Source organism: Nomascus leucogenys, chromosome 22a (assembly GCF_006542625.1).
Source record: "Nomascus leucogenys isolate Asia chromosome 22a, Asia_NLE_v1, whole genome shotgun sequence".
Taxonomy (NCBI): Eukaryota; Metazoa; Chordata; class Mammalia; order Primates; family Hylobatidae; genus Nomascus; species Nomascus leucogenys.
Genome location: NC_044402.1, coordinates 96315221 through 96336304, shown reverse-complemented (window position 1 = coordinate 96336304; position 21084 = coordinate 96315221). Strand labels below are relative to the sequence as shown.

Genomic DNA, 21084 nt, shown 5'->3' with positions numbered 1-21084 from the left:
GCTGTGTTCAGAATTCTTTGTCTTTGACTTTTGACAGATTAACTATATATGTTGTGCCACAGAGAGGAACTTTTTGGATTGAATCTATTTGGGGATCTTTCTGAGTTTTGTATTTCTAGATGTTTATATCGCTTCTAAGTCTTGGGAAGTTTTCAGTTATTATCTCATTAAATTAATTTTCTATGCTTTTTCCCATCTTTTCTCCTTCTGGAACTCGCCAAATTTCAGTATTTGTTTGCTTGATGGTATCCCATATGCCCCTCAGGCTTTCTTCATTGTTTTTGATTCATTTTTGTTGTCTCCCTGGGTTATTTCAAAATACCTGTCTTCAAGTTAAAAAATTCTTTCTTCTACTTGATCTAGTCCATTGCAGAAACTCATGATTTTATTTTTTATTTTGTCCATTGAATTCTTCAGTTTCAAGATTTCTGTTTGGTTCTTTTTTGTGACATCTATCTTTTCATTAAATTTCTAATTCAGATTATGAGTTTTTCTGATTTGTTTGTATTGTTTATATGTGTTCTCTTGTATCTTGCTGAGTTTTCTTGAGATCATTATTTTTAATTCCTTTTCAGGTGCTTTTTAAATTTCCTTTTCTTTGGGGCTTGTTGGTAGAGAATTATTGTGTTCCTTTGCAGGTGTTGTGTTTCCTTGATTTTTTTCATGTTTCTGTGGTCCTTATGTTGATATCTGTGCATCTCTTATAACTGTCACTTCTTCCAATTTTATGAAGTAGCTTCCATAGGAAAATACTTTTTCTTGTGAATGTATCAATATGTTAACTGGGTTGGGGTGCTTTGGCTTTGGTTCTGGGTGGACACCATAGTGTAATGTTCATATGATTACTTTGATTGTATTTAATATCAGTAGTGTCTGCAAATTACTTAGTGGTTAGGCTGTGGGTGTTTGTGGAAGCTGTGATGAGGCTTTGCTAAGGACAGGGATACCAGGTAGGCTAGTCCTTAGGTCCCTAGTTGGTGCATGGGGGCATTGGCAGGGGATTTGGTGTGACTCATGGAGGGCAGTATCTGGGTCCCAGGAGGAGTGTGTCGGTGCTGGCAATGGTGGCAGTGGGCTAGGTAGACTGGTCCTTGGTTTCCTGGGTGGCATGCATGGGCACCGGCAGTGTTGAGCCCTGGGAATGCCAGTCCTTAGGTCTCTAGGCAGAGCATGTGGGCACTAGTAGGCAAGGAGATCTGCTCTTTGGGGCCCAGATGGGTTGCGTAGATGCCAGCAATAGTGAAGGCAGGTTGGTCCTTGAGTGCTAGAATGGATCACACCCAGAGTATTGGTGTCGGCCACAGGCCAGCTGGAAAGGTCCAGGGTGGGGCAGGTGAGCACTGGCAGCGTCTGCAGTGGGGTGGGCAGGCTGGTCCCTGGACCCCCAGGTGGGACACACAGTGGCCCTGCTGATGAGGGGACACGGTCATTGTTGGTGGCAGTGGCCCCAGGTAGACTGCTCTTAGGCTCTGGGGAGTACACACTTTGGTTCCCAATACCTTGGGGGAAGACTCCTTGATGTGCTGGACTGCCTATTCCTTGGGTAGTAGGACCCTGCATGAACTTGGGTGCTGGTGATGTGGCTGCCCACTGGGTTCAGCCAATGCCATGCTGTTGTAGCCCTCTGGGTGGATGTAGGGGGATGTCAGTGGGGCCTTAAGAATGTGGAGGCCAGGCACGGTGGCTCATGCCTGTAATCCCAGAACTTTGAGAGGCTGAGGTGGGCAGATCACCTGAGGTCAGGAATTCGAGACTAGCCTGGCCCACATGGTGAAACCCTGTCCCTACTAAAAATACAAAAAAATTAGCTGGGCATGGTGGCGGGCACCTGTAATTCCAGCTACTTGGGAGGCTGAGGCAGGAGAATTGCTTGAACTCAGGAGGCAGAGGTTTCAGTGAGCTGAGATCACACCATTGCACTCCAGCCTGGGCAACAAGAGTGAAACTCTGTCTGAAAAAACAAACAAACAAAAAGAATGTGGAGATGCAGGTACTATTGTACCAAGGGCAGGGTATAATCCTGTGGTGTTGGCTCTGCTCTCAAAATGGTGCAGTGCTATAGCAGCTTGGGTTCCAGAAGTGGGATTTAGCCCAAGTTCCCTTTCTGGATCAATGCAGTTGTGGGTGCTCCATGCAGCACCCTATGCTAGGCTCAGTGATTCTGAGAGCCAACAGGCTTTTTTGTATCTAGGACTGCAGGTTTCTTTGGTGGAAATGTGAGCAGCTGGGAAATATCTCACTTACAATGCTCCTGCAATGGAGCATTCCTCCTGGCTCTGGGCTGAACTGGCCTACTGCCCTACTTTCCTCTCTACATTGCCATCTTGAGCTTTCCATGCCTCAGAGCGTCCCTGTTTTTTCTCCGCTGGATTCCAGTGTTCTCCCCTAGATGCTCTACTTGATGTGTGTTTATGTACTTGCTGTTTTGGTCCTTCTTTATAGAGAAGACAGGCACTGGGTGCCTCTCTTCAACTACTTCATAAAATCATTCTTGAGAGCAGTTTGGCAGTAAACATGACAGTCTTCTGTTATCTTCTCTTCTCCTTTGTTTATTTAGTTTTCTTCCTCCAACAAATCCAAAGTGCCTTAGAGGTGGTGCAAAGACCCATCAGACTTCATACACTAGAAGGTGATGCAACAATGGTTGCAGGTTATATCAATATTTTTTGAAAATAAAAAGTTTTACATTTTGTTAAAATATAGTTTATCAATTTTCCTTTTGTTGTTCATACTTTTGGAGTCATATACATCTTTTCCTAATACAAATTCTCAAAGATTTCCTCCTATATTTTCTTCTGGAAGTCTTATAGGTTTTTTTTTTTTTTTTTTTTGGAGATGGAGTCTTTGTCACCCAGGCTGGAGTGCAGTGGTATGATCTTGGCTCACTGCAACCTCCACCTCCCAGGTTCAAGCGATTTTCCTACCTCAGCCTCTCAAGTACTTGGGATTACAGGTGTGCACCACCACAACCAGCTAATTTTTGTATTTTTAGTATAGATGAGGTTTCACCATGTTGGTCAGGCTGGTCTCAAACTCCTGACCACGGGTGATCCGCTTGCCTCGGCCTCCCAAAGTGCTGGGATTACAGGCATGAACCACTGTGCCTGGCCTAGGTTTTTAAAAATAATTTTAACTCTTACATTTATATGCGTGATACATTTCAACTTCATTTTTGTCTATGGTGTAAGGTACGGTTTGAGGTTCGATTTTTTGGCATATAAATGTTCAAAGGTTTCAACCCCTAATCCCTTGAATTACCTTGGCATACTTGTGGAAAATAATTTGATCATATACAAGGGGCTATTTCTGTTCCATTGATCTATATGTTTATTTTTACACCAGTACCATACTTACCTTGATTACTTTAGCTTCATAGTAAGTTTTGAAATTAGATAGTTTAAGCCCTCAAAATTTATTCTTCTTTTTCAAAATTATTTTGGGTGTTTTAGGTCTTTTGCATTTCCACATACATTTAGAGATCAGCTTGTCAGATTTTGCAAAGGAAAAATGCCTACTGGGACTTAGAAACCATTGTATTGAGACCATGAATCAATTTTTGGAGAATTGTCATTTCAGTTATACTGAGTTGCCTAGTCCATGAACATGTTATTTCTCTCCACTTATTTAGATCTTTGGTTGCTCTCAGCACTTTATATACATTTTTGTGTTGAAATCTTGCCCTTCTTTTTAAAAATGTAATCCCATTAAAAATTGTATTGTGAATGAAATTATTGAATTTTATTTTCTGGTTGTTCTTTGCCAGTATATAGAAAAATCAATTGATTTTTGCTTGTTGACCTTACATTTTTGAGACCTTACTAAACTTACTTACTTATTTTAGAGCTTTTAAAAGTTCCTTAGAATTTCCTATACATACGATCATGCTGTATGCACGTAAAAACAATTTTATTTCTTCATTTCCAACTTGGATGCTCTTCTTTTTATATCCTTTTTGCACTTATTAGGTCCTTTGGTATATTATTGAAAAGAATTGGTGAGAGTGGAATTCTTAGTCTAAGGGAGAAAGCATTCAGATTTTCACATTAATGTGAAATGTTGTAGGTTTTTAAGACACTTTGTGGAGAAAGGGAACCCTCGTACAGTGTTGATGAGAATGTAAATTAGTGCAGCCATTATGGAAAACTGTATGAATATTTGTCAAAAAAACTAATAGAATTACCATATGATCTAGCAATCTCATTTTTGGGTATTCACCCAAAAGATTTGAAATTAGTATATTCAAAAGACATCTGCATGCCCATGTTCATTTCAGCACTGTTTATAATAGCTGAGTTATGTAATCAACCTGACTGTCCATCAGCAGATGAATGGAGAAAAAAAAATGTGGTATATATACACAATGGAATACACTGCAGCCTTAAAAAAGGGAAATTTTGTCATTTAACTTGGATGGAATTGAAGAACATTATGCTAAGTGAAATAAGATAGGTACAGAGAGACAAATATGCATGTTCTCATATGTTTAATTTAAAATACTCGAACTAAAAGAAGCAGAGAGTAGAATGGTTGTTACCAGAGGCTGGAGGGAGGCAGGGGGAATGGGGAGATGATGGTTAAAGGCTACAAAGACTTAATTAGACAGGGGTAAGTTTTGTTTTTTTCTTTAAAACGTATTGTACAGCATGGGAAATATAGTAAATGTATTGTACATTTCAAAATCTTTGAGAGTAAATTTCATAAGTTCTCCACACAAAGTGTTAAGTGTTTGAGGTGATGGATATGTTAATTAGCTTTAATTATTCCACATTGTAGTCATAAATCATAACACTACTTTTTACCTTATAATCGTATACAACTATAAATCATCAATTTACAGTTAAATTACATATTAAAAAATTAGATGAAGAAAAATAATACAACGTGGGCTCAAAAAATATGTAAAGGAAATAGATGTCTTTTATCACTTCCTTTCCAAATTTGCTGAGAGATTTTATCATGAATGAATCCTGGATTTTTGTTAAATGCTTTTTCTGTGTCTATTGAGGTGATCATTTGGTTTTTGTCCTTTATTCTATTAATGTGCTATATTACATTAGTTGCTTTTTATATATTAGTGCAACTTTGCATTCCTCTCACTTAGTCATTGTGTGTAATCCTTTTAATATGTTGCTGGATTTGATTTGCTAGTATTTTGTTAGAGATTTTTTAGTTTATATTCATGAATGATATGACCCTGTAGTTTTCTTGTGATATTGTTGTCTGACTTTGATATCAGGCCACTAATGGCCTCATAGAAAGAGTTGGGAAGTGTTTTTACCTCTTCTATTTTCTGAAAGAATCTGTGTAGAATTGGTATTATTTCCTCCTTGTTTGATCAAATTCATTAGTGAAGCCATCTGGACTTGAACTTTTCTTGGTTGGAAAGTTAATTACTAATTCAATTAATGTACTTGATAGAGATCTAATCAGATTTTCTGTTGTTTATTGGGTCATATTTGATCCTTTTTTGCCTTTTGGGAATGTATTCTTTTTATGTAATTTGTTGGCAGAAAGCTGTTCAGACAACCTCCTTGTTTTCAGCCTTCCTACTCATTCTCTCCTTTGGTATCTGCCAACCATGATACCAGAGCCTTTTCTAGGGGTCTCCCAGGCAGATTGTTTTCCTTCCTGTATGAGTTTTGGGCTGTGGTGTTTTAAACTCTGTTTCATCTGTCCTCTCTTTTATGGTTTGGCTCTGTGTCCCCACCCAAATCTCATCTTGAATTGCACTCCCATAATTCCCATATGTTGTGGGAGGGACCTGGTGGGACATAATTGAATCATGGGGGTGGTTTCTCCCATACTTTTCTTGTGGTAATGAATAAGTCTCACAAGATCTGATGGTTTGATAAGGGGAAACCCATTTCACTTGGTTCTCATTTCTCTCTCTTGCCACCACACGTAAGAAGTACCTTTTGCCTTCTGCCATGATTGTGAGACTTCCCTGACCACATGGAACTGTAAGTTCTATTAAACCTATTTCTTTTGTAAATTGCCCAGTCTCGGGTATGTCTCTATCAGCAGCATGAAAATGGACTAATACAGTAAATTGGTACCAGTATAGTGGGGTGTTGCTGAAAAGATACACAAAAATGTGGAAGCAACTTTGGAACTGGGTAAAAGGCAGAGATTGGAACAGTTTGGAAGGCTCAGAAAAAGATAGGAAAATGTGGGAAAGTTGGGAACTTCCTAGAGACTTGTTGAATGGCTTTGACCAAAAGCCTGATAGTGATATGGACAATAAGATCCAGGCTGAGGTGGTCTCAGATGGAGATGAGGAACTTGTTGGGAACTGGAGCAAAAGTGACTCTTGTTATGTTTTAGCAAAGAGACTGGTGGCATTTTGCCCCTGCCCTAGGGATTTGTGGAACTTTGAACTTGAGAGAGATGATTTAAGGTATCTGGTGGAAGAAGTTTCTAGGCAGCAAAGCATTCAAGCGGTGACTTAGGTGATGTTAAAGGCATTCAGTTTCATAAGAGATGCAGTGCATAAAAATTTGCAACCTGACAATACGATAGGAAAAAAAAATCTTATTTTCAGAGGAGAAATTAAAGCCAGCTGCAGAAATTTGCGTAAGTAACGAGGAGCCAAATGTTAATCCCCAAGACAATGGGAAAAATGTCTCCAGGGCATGTCAGAGGTCTTCACGGCAGCCCCTCCCATCACAGGCCCAGAAGCCCAGGAGAAAATGGTTCTGTGGGCCAGACCCAGGGTCCCTGTGCTGTATGCAAGCTAGGGACTTGGTACCCTGTGTCCCAGCCGTTCCAGCTGTGGTTGAAAGGGGCCAACGTGGAGCTTGGGCCGTGGCTTAAGAGGGTGCAAGCCTCAATCCTTGGCAGCTTCCATGTGGTGTTGAGCTTGCAGGTGCACAGAAGTCAAGAATTGGGCTTTGGGAACCTTCACCTAGATTTCAGAGGATGTATAGAAATGCCTGGATGCCCAGGCAAAAGTTTCCTGCAAGGGCAGGTCCCTCATGGAGAACCTCTGGTATAGCAGGGCAGAAGGGAAATGTGGGGTCAGAGCCCCCACACAGAGTTCCTACTGGGGCACCGCCTAGTGGAGCTGTGAGAAAAGAGCCACTGTCCTTCAGACCCCAGAATGGTAGATCCACTGACAGCTTGCACCATTTGTCTGGAAAAGCTGCAGACACTCAACACCAGTCTGTGAAAGCAGCTAAGAGTGAGGCTGTACCCTGTAAAGCCACAGGGCAGAGATGCCCAAGACCATGGGAACCCACCTCTTGCATCAGCATGACCTGGATGAGAGACCTGGAGTCAAAGGAGATCATTTTGGAGCTTGAAAATTTTACTGCCCTGCTGGATTTTGGACTTGCATGGGCTCTGTAACCACTTTGTCTTGGCCAGTTTCTCCCATCTGGAATGGCTGTATTTACCCAATACCTGTACCCCCATTATATCTAGGAAGTAACTAGCTTGTTTTGACTTTATATGCTCATAGGCGGAAGGGACTTGCCTTGTCTCAGATGAGACTCTGGACTGTGGACTTTTGGGTTAATGCTGAAATGAGTTAAGACTTTGGGAGACTGTTGGGAAGGTATGATTGGTTTTGAAATGTGAAGACATGAGATTTGGAGGGGCCAGGGGTAGAATGACATGGTTTGGCTCCATGCCCCCACCCAAATTGCATCTTGAATTGTACTCCCATAATTACAACATGTTGTGGGAGGGACCCAGTGGGAGATAATTGAATCATGGGGGCGGTTTCTCCCATAATATTCCCATGGTAGTGAGTAAGTCTCATGGGATCTGATGGTTTGATAAGGGGAAACCCCTTTCCCATGGCTCTCATTTCTCTGTCTTTCTGCTATCATGTAAGAAGTGGCTTTCGCCTTCTGCCATGATTGTGAGGCCTCCCTAACCACATGGAACCGTAAGTCCGTTAAACCTCTTTGTTTTTTAAATTGCCCAGTCTCAGGTATGTCTTTATCAACAGTGTGAAAATGGACTAATATACTCTCCTTTTCAGCCTCCAGAAATTTGTGAAATATCTCCTTAGCTGATGACTTTTCTTCTAGTTTCTTCACAATTAATGGGTTAAAATTATTTCACTACCATTTTTTTTCAGGGCAATTTTAAAAAGGGATGCTCATGCCACCATCTTGAACCAAAAGCTTCTGCTGATTTTGTAAAGAGAAAAAAAATCAATATAGTTCTTTTCATTTTTGAGAAATAAAGTACATATTTTCTCTGTACCCAGGCCACTTGTCTCCTCTATTGATTGTTTTATTTCTGAATGGAATAAGCCTGGCTGTTTGGAAGCACATATTGATGGGCAAATTCTTCCTTTCATAGTTAATTAGCTGTATGACCAAGGGGAGGTTATTTAAACCTCTCTGACATTCAATTTCTTCATCTGTGAAATGGGAATAATTATGTCATTGTCTTCTTTAACAATAGGTGTGAGGATTATAAATAATATATGTGAAACTATTGAGAGCCTGAGTAGGTAATCAATAAAAAGCTGCCATTATTATTGCTCTCGGTGAGGAGCAATAATAATTGCTGGCCCTAGAATGATAGAATCATGGAGTTTTAGAGCTGAAAGGATCTTCACTCTCACTAGAAGAACTTCTACAGCCATTCCTACAACCCCCAGCCTTCTACCTCCTCACCCACCCTTGCCCTGCTGCATCTTTCTAGGCAGGCATTATTCACACGGAGAATGAGGTTTGTTTGATTCTTAGAATTCAGTAAGGTAGGTAGGATGAGCATTTCTGCCATAAAAGAAACAAACAAAAAAAACAGTTACTGAGGTCATATGCTTTATAGTGGCAGAATCTGAACCCAGATTTCCTGATTCATGAAATACGTTACTCCTGAGTTCTCTTCTGTATAGTCAACAATGTAATGAGAAGATTATATTTGTAGTTAGAATAATCAACCCTTTTCTCTTCATGTACTAAATACTTTGAGGATTTCTACTACTTTCATACTTGCATTCCCTCACTTAACAAACATTTATTGATCACTAGCTATGTATTGAATTAAACTGAGACATTACCCAAAGCCTTGACTCTTTTATCTTGTCCATATAATTGAAAAGAATATGTAAAATTCACAAAACGCTGGATTCCTGGATTTGCAAAAGATAAATAAGTTAGAAGATCTATTCTGGGTACCCACTTTGGTATGGTATCTCAGATATACTCAATGAACCTCGAGTCTCCCCTCACTGGGCAGTTAGTGGGAAGATGTATTTAATTATACAGCATCACTGACCTGTATCCATTTTAGATGAAGTTGAGATCCAGAGAATGATACAGTCAATTATAAAGAGGTAAAGCTATCCCAGAACAACTTATTTTTCGAGAATGTGAACTATGCCTTTCTGCCCAGTGCATCCTCAGAACATGTCACAAAATGTGGCTCATATTTGGCATATATTTTGAATTGAATTATAGTTACAAACATTATTGTATTATATGAACACATACCCAATAATAAATACATAGGCACGTAAGAGCTTCCATGTCACTGATTGCTAACTTGTATGTCTATAGAAATCTGAGAAATGGCCTTTTGAAGAATGTGTCTGTGCCTTCTGCAAAATGTGTTTAAAGTACTTTCCATCAGTGTTCTTTTTAAAACTCATATTTATGAATAACCATACATATTTTAGGAATAATGCAATAGTGTTCCTTTATAATTTCAAAGAAGAGAGAGCTAGATTCTTGAGTAATGAGGAAGAATAAGTAAAGGCCATCAAGAAGCGTGTGATTTCTGAATAGGTCTTGCAAGTAACTTCCAATATAATTGTCTCTCTATGAATAAAGTATTTGGAGAGGAATATAGCACCAAACAAATGTGTATACTGTTTGTAAAATGTTCAACAATTCATTTTTCCTTATGATTTAATAGAAAATAGTCCTGGTGTTCTTATATCCATTGTTTTATGTTCTAACTGCCCCTTATCTACTTTTGAATAGTATGTTTATCGTTTTCTTAGGCAACAAGATGCTGACTTAGACTCAGCTGTCCCTGATGGAAGCACAATTCCAAAACCGACCGCTTCTGCTATAGAGAAAGACATCTTGGTAACTGGCCATTTTTTTGTCAGTATAATTGAAAATGAAAGAAACACTTGAAGATAATTTTATACTTTTGAGATCATTCTGTGCTCCTCCTTTGTGAAACTCTGTGGACATAGGAATAAATACAGAGTTCTATAAAAAGGCTCTATGGGATTTATAGAAGAAATCATTCTCTCCCTTGCCACCTAAGACCACAATTTAAAAAAATTTCAAATCTACCTGCTCTCCATATTAAAGCCAGCTTCAGTCATATATAGCTTTACATGCCTTAATTTTTTATGAGAAATTATCCTATAATAATTATGTAATGTATATTTTACAAGGCATATTAATGTACTTTAGAAATAGTAATTCTTCAAGTATTTAAATACGTAATAATTTTTAAAAATGTAAATATCAAAGACAACACTGCTAATTCAAAAGTATTTTGACATTTAAATTTTTTCTAATAAGTGACTTGTAAAAATTTGTGAACATATATTGAAGTTAAATGTTCATTATTATAGAAATAATAAGTTGTTTTAAAATGAATATTTTATGAACACACACAATAGCAGCTATAAAATTATAGTATGGAATATTAATAGGCTAGTTGGAAATGTCCTAAATCCTATTGTATAATATTTCTGGAATTAATATATAGAGATACTGATTTGCTTACAGCTTTTAAGATCTACTTCTGATAATAATAAAAAGACAAAAACTAACAAATCATTTTTAAAAATTTACAAAACACTAATGCAGCATGGACTCTGTTAAGTACATCATATATTTGGTAATATAACTTGATGTTTTACAGTATAGTTATTAACTGAGATAAGAGTTTTAGTTTTCATGAAAATACACATTTGTAACATTTAGGAGATCTCAAATAATGCCTATGGGAGTTGTACCAAATACTTTTTTATGCTTTATAAATACTTTGTTCTCCTAAAACTTGAATTTTGCTCAGTAGTTTTATTTTGATAAACATACTTCTTTTGTTAAACATCCACATTTTTTCTATCTTCTTTTTATAGAGATATTACTATTATATTCACCATGGAATTGATACAGACCATGTAGCCCCAATGGAAGATTCTTGGCTCGAACATGTACTGGATTTAGTTCCACAACATCTGAAAGTCTTCACTGACAGCATAGTTACGTTATCTGATGAAATGAGAGAGGATTATCTTCTTAGTGTAAAGAAATCCATAGGTAAATTGGTATTATGCTTTGATTTTTAATTTGAATATGTGTCTCATTAAAGATAATTTTTGTATTAATAATTAATACCTATACTTGAAACTAGTCACAATATTATAATTATGCCATTTCTTACATTGCTGTTATATTACTTAAGATCTGAGGCAAATTCCATTAATGTAGTATTACAAAAAATAATTCTATTTCTATTTGTAGGGATATATCCCCACCACAAAGGATAGCACTGAAGAAAATTATAAAACATTAATTTCAATCCCTCAAGATATTTATTGAATGTCTAACTTATGCAAGGCATTAGGTATTTAGGAGATAGTCTCTCCCTTTAAGATGGTCTCTTCATTTCAGGATCTTTTGGTGTAGACATGAGACAAGACATACATATTTAAATAATTACCTAAAAGTGTAAGCATTAACAATGAACATTAATATTACTTATGTCATAAATTAGAATGTGATTAATACAGAATTGTTGCAGTAGACCAAAGGTTGACAAACTATAGCTCACAGGCAAATCTGGCCACTGCCTGTTTTCATAAAGTTTTATTGGAACATAGCCACACTAATTCATTTGCATGTTATCTACAAATCTGGCTGCTTTTGAGCTACAAGAACAAAATTGAGCAGTTGTGACAGAGTCCTTGTGGCCCACAAAGTCGAAAATAGTTAACAGTCTAACCCTTTACATAAATAATTTGTTGACCCATGGTACAGACAAATAGATCCTAAGGCTGACTGATTACCAGAACCGTTTTAAAAATACTGACTTCTGGCCCCACCTGAATTAAAATCCCTGGAGTCAGGGCCTTGGAATCTGTACTTTAAAAAAAGCGTCTCCAGTTGGTTGTGATAGTAAACCTAGTATGACGAATGCTGTGTTCAAAGTTGAAGAAATAATAATGCTTTGGAGTAATGTGGGGACCCTTATTGGTGGAGGACATTCATTGTATTTATGTCTTCTATGGAGTATACTGGTGATATAAAAATAAAAAGCCTAATCCCTGCCCTCAGAGATCATAGTGTAATGTGGGAGATAGACAAATAACTAAATATAAAGCAAAGTAATAAGTCCAAAGAGGAAAGAAACAGAAGATACACTGCAAGGGAGAAGAGGTTATCTCTGACTTGTTAGGAAGGACTCTGGAGGAGCCTAAACTAAGTCTTGAAGGATGAGCAACAGTCTAGTTGGGAACATGCTTGGCCTAGGAAATGGTGTGAATCACAGCAGACGCCCATGAGAGGCTCTTCTGGGCTTGTTAAGCAATTCTGAAGCCAAAGCATAGGGTGCATCTGGGGAAGAGGACAGAATCTGAAGGGCCTTATATGCCTTTTTAGAGCACTTAAAGGTAAAGGAGAGTCTCTGAATGATTGTAGGGAAGGGGGTAATACGTACGATTTGCATATTAGAGCTTCTTGAAAGACGGGCAGAAGAATTAGAATTAAATGTGAATTAAAGACCATGGAAGACAGAAGCGAGGTAGCTGACTTTACTGATTTTATAACAAGACTGTTTTATGCTCTTATGCAATTTAAAAGAGAACAAGGCAATACTGTTGTTCCTTGGTATCCACAGGAGATTGGTTCCAGGACACTCCCCTCCCTGACAGATGCCAAAATCTGCAGATGCTCAAGTCTCTGATATAAAATGGCATAGTATTTGCATATAAGCTATGTACATCCTCCTATATACTTTAAATCATCTCCAGATTTCTTATACTACCTCATACAATGTACATGCTATGTAAATCGTTGTTACACTGTGTATTTTTATTTGTATCATTTTTATTGTTGTCTGTTATTTTTATTGTTATTTTTTTCTGAATATAAACCTGCAGATACAGAGGGCCAACTGTATGTACCTTTTCTCAGTGAAATAGAACTACTACTATCCTGTATTGTTGACCTTGAATTCAACAAGAATATTTTTGATGGAATAGCTATAAAGGAAAATGTAATATTAAGAGCAATTATTCCTTTCAAATGAAAGAGGAGGGACACATTGTTTTAAGAAAGGGAACATATATCCTCAAAGACACAGACATGATACATTTTCTTGTAAGATTTTAAAAGTTTTCTTCTGTTCACAAATGCACAAATTGCTGATTATTAAATAACTTTAATATAATTTAAACAGTTAATAGAACTAGCTTTGCAATTGCTTGGAAATGTACTACGGTTAATATAAGGTTATTTATCAGAATTTTAAAATTTTCTTTTAGTTGATTTTGTTTTAAAAGATCCTCGAGAGAAAGATGGTAAGAAGACAGATGAACTTCCAGCCCATCGTGCTGAGTAAGTGATCAGATTTCTCTAAGAATGTTGATTATGTGACCATTTCTGTATATGTTTATATATTTATACACCAATTATATTTTCTCAAATGTATGTTTATAATTTACATATAAATAAATGTATATGTGTGTATGTATATATTTCATATACAGGCTTGCCTCATCTTATTGCCCTTTATTGTGCTTCACAGATACTGTGTTTTTTGCAAATAGGAGGTTTGTGAGGGTTTTTTGCAACTGAAGGTCTTTGTCAAGCAGGTCTATTGGCATCATTTTTCTAACAGCATATGCTCACTTTGTGTCTGGTCTGTGTGTCAGTTGTGGTAATTCTCACAATATTTTAAGCTTTTTATGTTATTATTATATCTGTTATGGTGATCTGTGATCAGTAATCTTTGATGTTACTATTATAATTATCTTGGAAAGCCACAAACTGCACCCATGTAAGATGGCAAACGATGTCAATAAATGTTGTGTGTGTTCTGACTCCTCCACCAACCAGTCACTCCCCCATTTCTCTTCCTTTCCTAAGGCCTCCCTAATTCCCTGAGAGAGAACAGTATTGAAAATAGGCCAAGTAACCCACGATGGCCTCTGAGTTGCACATTTCTCACTTTAAATCAAAAGCTAGAAATGATTAAGCTTAGTGAGGAAGACATGTTGAAAGCCAAGATAGGCCAAAGCTAGGCCTCTATAGTACCAGTTAGCCAGGTTGTGAATGCAAAGGAAATTAAAAGTGCTATTCCAGGGAACAAATGACTGACAAGAAAGTGAAACAGCCTTATTGCTGATATGGAGGAAGTGGTCTGGAAGAAGATCAAACCAGCCATGACATTTCCTTAAGCCAGAGCCTAATCCAGAGCAAAGCCCTAACTCTCTTCAGTTCCGTGAAGGCCGAGAGAGGTAAGGAAGCTGCAGAAGAAATGTTTGAAGGTAGCAGAGGTTGCTTCATGAGGTTTAAGAAAAGAAGCAATCTCCATAACGGAGCAAGGGTTGAAAAATTAACTATTGGGTTCCGTGTTAGGCAGTTCTTGTGTTGCTATAAAGAAATACCGGAGACTGGGTGATTTATAAAGAAAAGAGGTTTAATTGGCTCACAGTTGTTCAGGTTTTATAGGAAGTATGGTGCTGGCACCTGCTTGACATCTGGGGAGGCCTTGGGAAGCTTACAATCATGGCAGAAGGCAAAGTGGGAGCAGGCATCTCACATGGAGAGAGCAGGATGAAGAGTGAGAGGGAAGATGCCACACACTTTTAAACATCCAGATCTCATGAGAACTATTGCGAGGATAGTGCCAAGAGGATGATGCTAAACCATTTTTGTGAAACCTGTCCCCATGATCCAGTCACCTCCCAACAGGCCCCACCTCCAGCACTGGGGATTACATTTCAACCTGAGATTTGGAGGGGATATACAAACTATATCAGGGACTGTGCTGGTACCTGGGTGTTGGGATCAACTGTTCCCCAAACCTCAGCATCACACAGTATACCCATGTAACAAATATACCTGCACCTATACCCCCTGAATCTAAAATAAAAGTTGAAATTATAGAAAAAAATTTTGAAAGGCTATATCTACTATAGTGATTTCTGTGAGGGATCTTGGCAAAGTGAATTGAAAACTTTCTGGAAGAGATTCACTGTTGTAGATGCTGTTAAGAACATTTGTGATTCATACAAGGTAGTAAAAATATCAACATGAGCAGAAGTTTGGAAGAAATTCAACCCTTATGGATGACTTTGAGTGGCTCAAGACTTCAGTGGAGGAAGTCACTGCAGATGTGTTGGAAAGATGTGTTGGAAGCCAGAGAACAAGAATTAGAAGTGGAGCCTGAAGATGTGACTGAATTTCTGCCATCACATGATGAAACTTGAACAGATGAGGAGTTGCTTCTTATGGATGAGCAAAAAAAGTGGTTTCTTAAAATGGATTCTACTCCTGGTGAAGATGCTGTGAACACCGAAATGACAACAAAGGATTTAGAATATTACATAAGCTTAGTTGATAAGGCAGCATCAGAGTTCGAGAAGATTGATTCCAATTTTGAAAAGTTCTAGTTGGGTACAATGCTATCGAATAGCATTGAATGCTGCAGAGAAATCTTTCATGAAAAGAAGAGTCAATTGATGATGTGGCAGATGTCATTGCTGTCTTATTTTTAAAAATTGCCACAGCTTGGTTAGTTAGAAGTCATTAACTTTCCACCAGCAAAAAGATTATGACTTGCAAAATGCTCAGGTGATTGTTAGTATTTTGTGGTAATAAAGTATTTTAAAATTAAGGTGTATACATTTTTTTTTCGAGACAGAGTCTCACTCTCTTGCCCAGGCTGGAGTGCAGTGGTGTGATCTTGGCTCACTGCAACCTCTGCCTCTGGGATTCAAGTGATTCTCCTGGCTCAGCCTTCTGAGTAGCTGGGATTATAGGTGTGCACCACCACGCCCGGCTAATTTTTGTATTTTTAGTAGAGACGGGGTTTAACCATGTTGGCCAGGCTTGTCTCAAACTCCTGACCTCAAGTGATCCGCCTGCCTCAGCCTCCCACAGTGCTCGGATTACAGGTGTGAGCCACCGCACCTGGCTTCCTTTTTTCATTTGTAATTTTCTTTAGATAGGGTTTCTTTGTTTCCCAGGTTGGAGTGCAGTGCCATGATCACAGTTCAGTGCAGCCTTAACCTCCCAGACCTAAGTGATCTTCCCACATCAGTTTCTCAAGTAGTTGGGACCACAGGTGCATATCACTATGCCCAGCTAATTAAAAAAAAATTTTTTTTTTAGAGACGCAATCTCCCTATGTTGCCTAGGCTGGTCTCGAACTCCTGGGCTCAAGAAATCCTCCCACCTTGGCCTCCCAAAGTGCTGAGATTACAGGTGTGAGCCACTGTGCCTGGCCCTACATTTTATTTTAAAGATATAATGCCATTGCCTGATTAGTAGACTACAGTATAGCATAAACATAAGTTTTGTATGCACTGGGAAACCAAAAATTTGTGTGATGTGCTTAATTGCAATATTTGCCTTATGGGGGTGGTCTTGAACCAAACCTGCAATATCTCCATTGTAAGCCTCTATACAACTAATTGTTCTTATGTGCTTTATTTATGTATTTAAGCCTAACGTTACATTTATCAGTTGATGGATCGATAGGTAGATGACTAGACACAGATGGACACTAAGATGGTTAAAACATAAGTACTTGGTGGAAAGAATATGATATAGGTTTTTTAATCCCCATAGCAACTAGCACAGACTTCAGATATGGTAGTGGCATAAAAGCTTGATTTTTGGGAACATTGGGAACATTGCAGAATATATATATTTATAGGATGTATTTCAATTTATTACGTGGATGGAAATATAGAACACATAATGGGAAAATCTCCTTGCTGTATATTTTCTCTAATAATAACATTTAGGAATAAATCTCTTAAATAGTTTGAAGGATGGAACTTATATGATTAAATAGCCACTTCAGTTTTATTTTCTTTTATATCATTTTAAAATGCCCCAACGGCCAAGTGCGGTGGCTCACGCCTGTAATAACAGCACTTTGGGAGGCTGAGAAGAGCAGATCACTTGAGGTCAGGAGTTTGAGACCAGTTCTGGCCAATGTGGTGAAACCCCGTCTCTACTGAAAATATGAAAGTTAGCTGGGCATGTTGGTGTGTGCTTGTAATCCCAGCTACTCAGGAGGCTGAGGCAAAAGAATTGCTTGAACCCAGGAGGTGGAGGTTGCAGTGAGCTGAGATCATGCCACTGCACTCCAGCCTGGGCAACAGAGTGAGACTCCATCTCAAAAAAAAAAAAAAAAAAAAGCCCCAAATTATTCCGCATTCCACACATACACAGAAAAAAAGTTATGTACTCATTTTCCGTATCCTCTATGGAGAACAACTTTTCTCCTGGGAAAGACAAAAATCATCCTTCATAATTGCAAAGGTGATACAGCCACACATGAGAAATTGAATTAAACTTACTATATACACATAAAATGTAAATGTTTAAATATATTCTGAAAGATGAAGATGGCACATTTCAATACATAAAAGATGATTATTATATTAAAGTCATAAGAGTTACAGAATACAGTTGATCTCTAACACGGGGATAAGGGCCACTGAGCCCCTATACCACATATAATTTTTGACTTCCCCAAAGCTTAACTATTAATACCCTACTGTTCACTGAAAGCCTTACTGATAACATAAACAGCCAATTAACCCATATTTTATGTGTTATATGTATTATATACTGAATTCTTACAATAAAGTAAGCTAGAGAAAAAAATTTACTAACGAAATCATAAGAAAGAGAAAATATATTTACTATGCATAAAGTAGAAGTGGATCATCATAAAGGTCTTCATCCTTGTAATCTTTACATGGTGGTAGTGATAGAGGAGGAGGAGGAGGTGAAGAAGGAGCGAAAGAAGGAGCGGGAGGAGGAGGAGGAGGGGGAGGGAGAGGGAGATTGGTCTTGCTGTGCGGGGAGTGGGTGGTAGAAGTGGAAGAAAATCCACATGTAAGTTGATGTGCACAGTTCAAACCTGTGTTATTCAAGGGTTAACTGTAAATGTGTCTTCAGATAAGAACATTAGTGTTTGTGATTTATAAGTGATGTTTACATATTAACGGGGGTAAAGTTTAAGAGGATTTCTATAGGAAGGTTGGACTATATCCTTAAAATGTTTTAAAAAAATAAAGGAGGAATTTTAAAAATAAATAGAAAATTTAAATGTATGTACTGAAATTAGTAGAGAATCTTTGAAGATGTTTATGAGAGACAGCTGGCTGTTGTTTTCATTTGTTCATTGTAAATTATTTGTGGATTCAATAAGATCAAGTATTTGGAGATTAAAAATTAGTTAACTTTAGTATTAAAGATTTAAATCTAATTTCACAATCATTAATTTTTATAATGAAATTGTACTAAACCATAAAACATATGAACTTTATATATTTTAAAACATAATTTCTTGTTTTGTTATTATGAGGGATACAGCACATATTTTATTAAAATTAAATCATTATTACCCAAAATTTACAGTTACTATAAAAATACTTTCTTTTGACTTTGAAAGACTGTAACTAAATATTTTCTTCGTTTTCAGAATGGAAATTCTGCCAAAACCTTGGAGGAAATCTTTTTTAGCTGCAAGCAGTTATATTAGGGATCACTTGAATGCAATGAACCCCACAATGCTGGCTGTACTAGATTTGTGGCACACTAATTTTAAGTGAGTATATGTGGCCTTATAGAGGTTTTTAAAATATAGAGGGAAGTTGTTTTACTATATCTTAATTATTTCTTTTACTATTTTAACTGCAAAGTAAAACATTACCATTTTAATGTCAATATTCAAGCATGGTTTTAAATAAACAACGTAGAAGTATATAGAGCAAAAAGTGAACATTGCTTTTCTAAAATTTTAAGTTTTTTAATTTTTTGAGTACATGGTAGATGTATATATTTATGCAGTACATGAGATATTTTGGTAGAGGCATGCAATGATTAATAATCACACCATGGAAAGTTTGGTGTCCATCCCATCAAGCATTTTTCCTTTGTGTTACAAACAATCCAGTTATACTCTTTTAGTTATTTTAAAATATACAATTAAAGTATTATTGACTGTAGTCCTCCTGTTGTGCTATCAAATACTAGGTCTCATTTGTTCTAACTATATATTTTCTTGTACCGATTAACCCAATTCTGCTATTAATGGACTCTGATGCATTCTTCAGCATGTCAATTGTGTTTTTCAACTCTAGAATTTCTGCTTTATTTGTTTTAATTATTTCGATCTCTTTGTTAAATTTATCTTATAGAATTCTGAATTCCTTCTCTATGTTATCTTGAATTACTTTGATTCCAAGGACATTCATTTTATTTCAGTTTCTGATACTATGAATAATGCATCAGGAAATGACCTTGTAAATACGTTATTATTCACTGGTCCTTTTGTTTACGTGGGATAGAGTCACAGAAGTGGGATAACTAGATCATAGCATATTTATGTTTTTATTTTAGTATATTTTGCTGGATTTTTTTCCCAGAAATGTTGATACTTTACGTTTTTACCAACAGTAAATGAGAACTTCTTTCCCTAAAATTCTAACTATGTGTATTATAATATTTGTCAATCAATATAAAATGCTATATCATCATTACTTCCATTTGCCTTTGCTAGACTACTAGGGAATTTGAACATCTTTTTATGTATTTGTTATTTGAATTTGATTATGAATTCTCTACTTATATCTTTGTCAGTGTTTTGTTGGTTCTTCATCTTATCAATTTGATAACCTCTTAGAATAACAGAGGTTTTAGTTCTGTGTCTAGTACCTGAAACAAATCAAACAACTGCTAAAACTTAGGTTTATAATTTGTCCATTGACTGAGTTTATAGTTTCCTTTGATATTCTGAAATTAAAAATTTTTATACTGCTAAATATGTGTCTGTTTTCTTCTGAATTCTCCTGGTCTTGGTTAAGAAGGTCTCCTTATTTAGTAAATTGTGTGTGAGATCTTCCTGGCTAACTAGTAAATTTTTTTTATTTTTTTAACATTTTAGTTTTTTGACCACCTGAAGGTTAGTTTTACCAATAATGTAGAATGAAATTCATTTTTATTTTCTTCCAGGTAGCCAATTGTGCCAACATCATTTCTTAAACAATCTATCTTTTCCCCCTTAATGGAACTATCACCTTTCTCATGGATTAACTCTTCAATCTATAGAAATCTACAGAATTTATAGTAATCGGAATGTCTTTCTGGATTCTCTATTTTTTTCCTGTAATATTTGAATCTCTTTCTGTACAAGTACAGATTAATTTGATTAGGGTAACTCTATGGTATGTGCTTATATTTGGTGAGAGGAATCCCAACTCTATTTTTTGTGCTCTTCTTGGCTATTTTTTAAACATTCACTTTTCCTTATTAAGTTTAAGCCTATTTTATTTAATTTAAAAGAAAGATGGAAAGAGAAAAATTGTCGGTGTTCTGATTGGAATTTATTAAGTTTTTATATTAATTTTAGAAAATAGACATGTGTAATTAAGAAGCACTTTGGGGCCAAGTGTTGTGGCTCACGCCTGTACTTCCAGCACTTTGGGAAGCCAAGGTGGGTGGATCACAAGGTCAGGAGTTCAAGACCAGCCTGCCCAAGATGGTGAAACCTCATCTTTACTAAAAATACAAAAATTAGCTAGGCGTGGTGGTGGGCACCTGTAATCCCAGCTACTTGGGAGGCTGAGGCAGGAGAATCACTTGAACCAAAAGGCAGAGGTTGCAGCGAGCTGAGATCATTGAGATCATGCCACTGCACGCCAACTTGGGTGACAGAGCAAGACTCCATCCAGCTCAAAGTAAAATAAAAATAAAATAAAATAAAATAAAAAATAAATAAAATATAAAATAAATAAAATAAAATAAAAATGATAATAAACACTTTCGCTCATATCCTACATATATTTCAATATTCAATCTTGTGTATATATTTCAGTAAGAGTTTATAATTTTTATATAGATT

The 21084-nt window shown here is 36.9% G+C and overlaps 1 protein-coding gene across 1 annotated transcript in view; it reads left to right on the top strand.

Annotated features, from left to right (window-relative positions):
- The window catches only part of DNAH7 (dynein axonemal heavy chain 7), a 332081-nt gene that overhangs the window by 32621 nt on the left and 278376 nt on the right, over positions 1-21084 (top strand). The window contains exons 6-9 of the mRNA XM_030802541.1: positions 9968-10055; positions 11072-11252; positions 13478-13550; positions 18664-18789. Coding sequence (XP_030658401.1) covers positions 9968-10055; positions 11072-11252; positions 13478-13550; positions 18664-18789 — 468 coding nt within the window. The remainder of the gene's footprint in view (positions 1-9967; positions 10056-11071; positions 11253-13477; positions 13551-18663; positions 18790-21084) is intronic.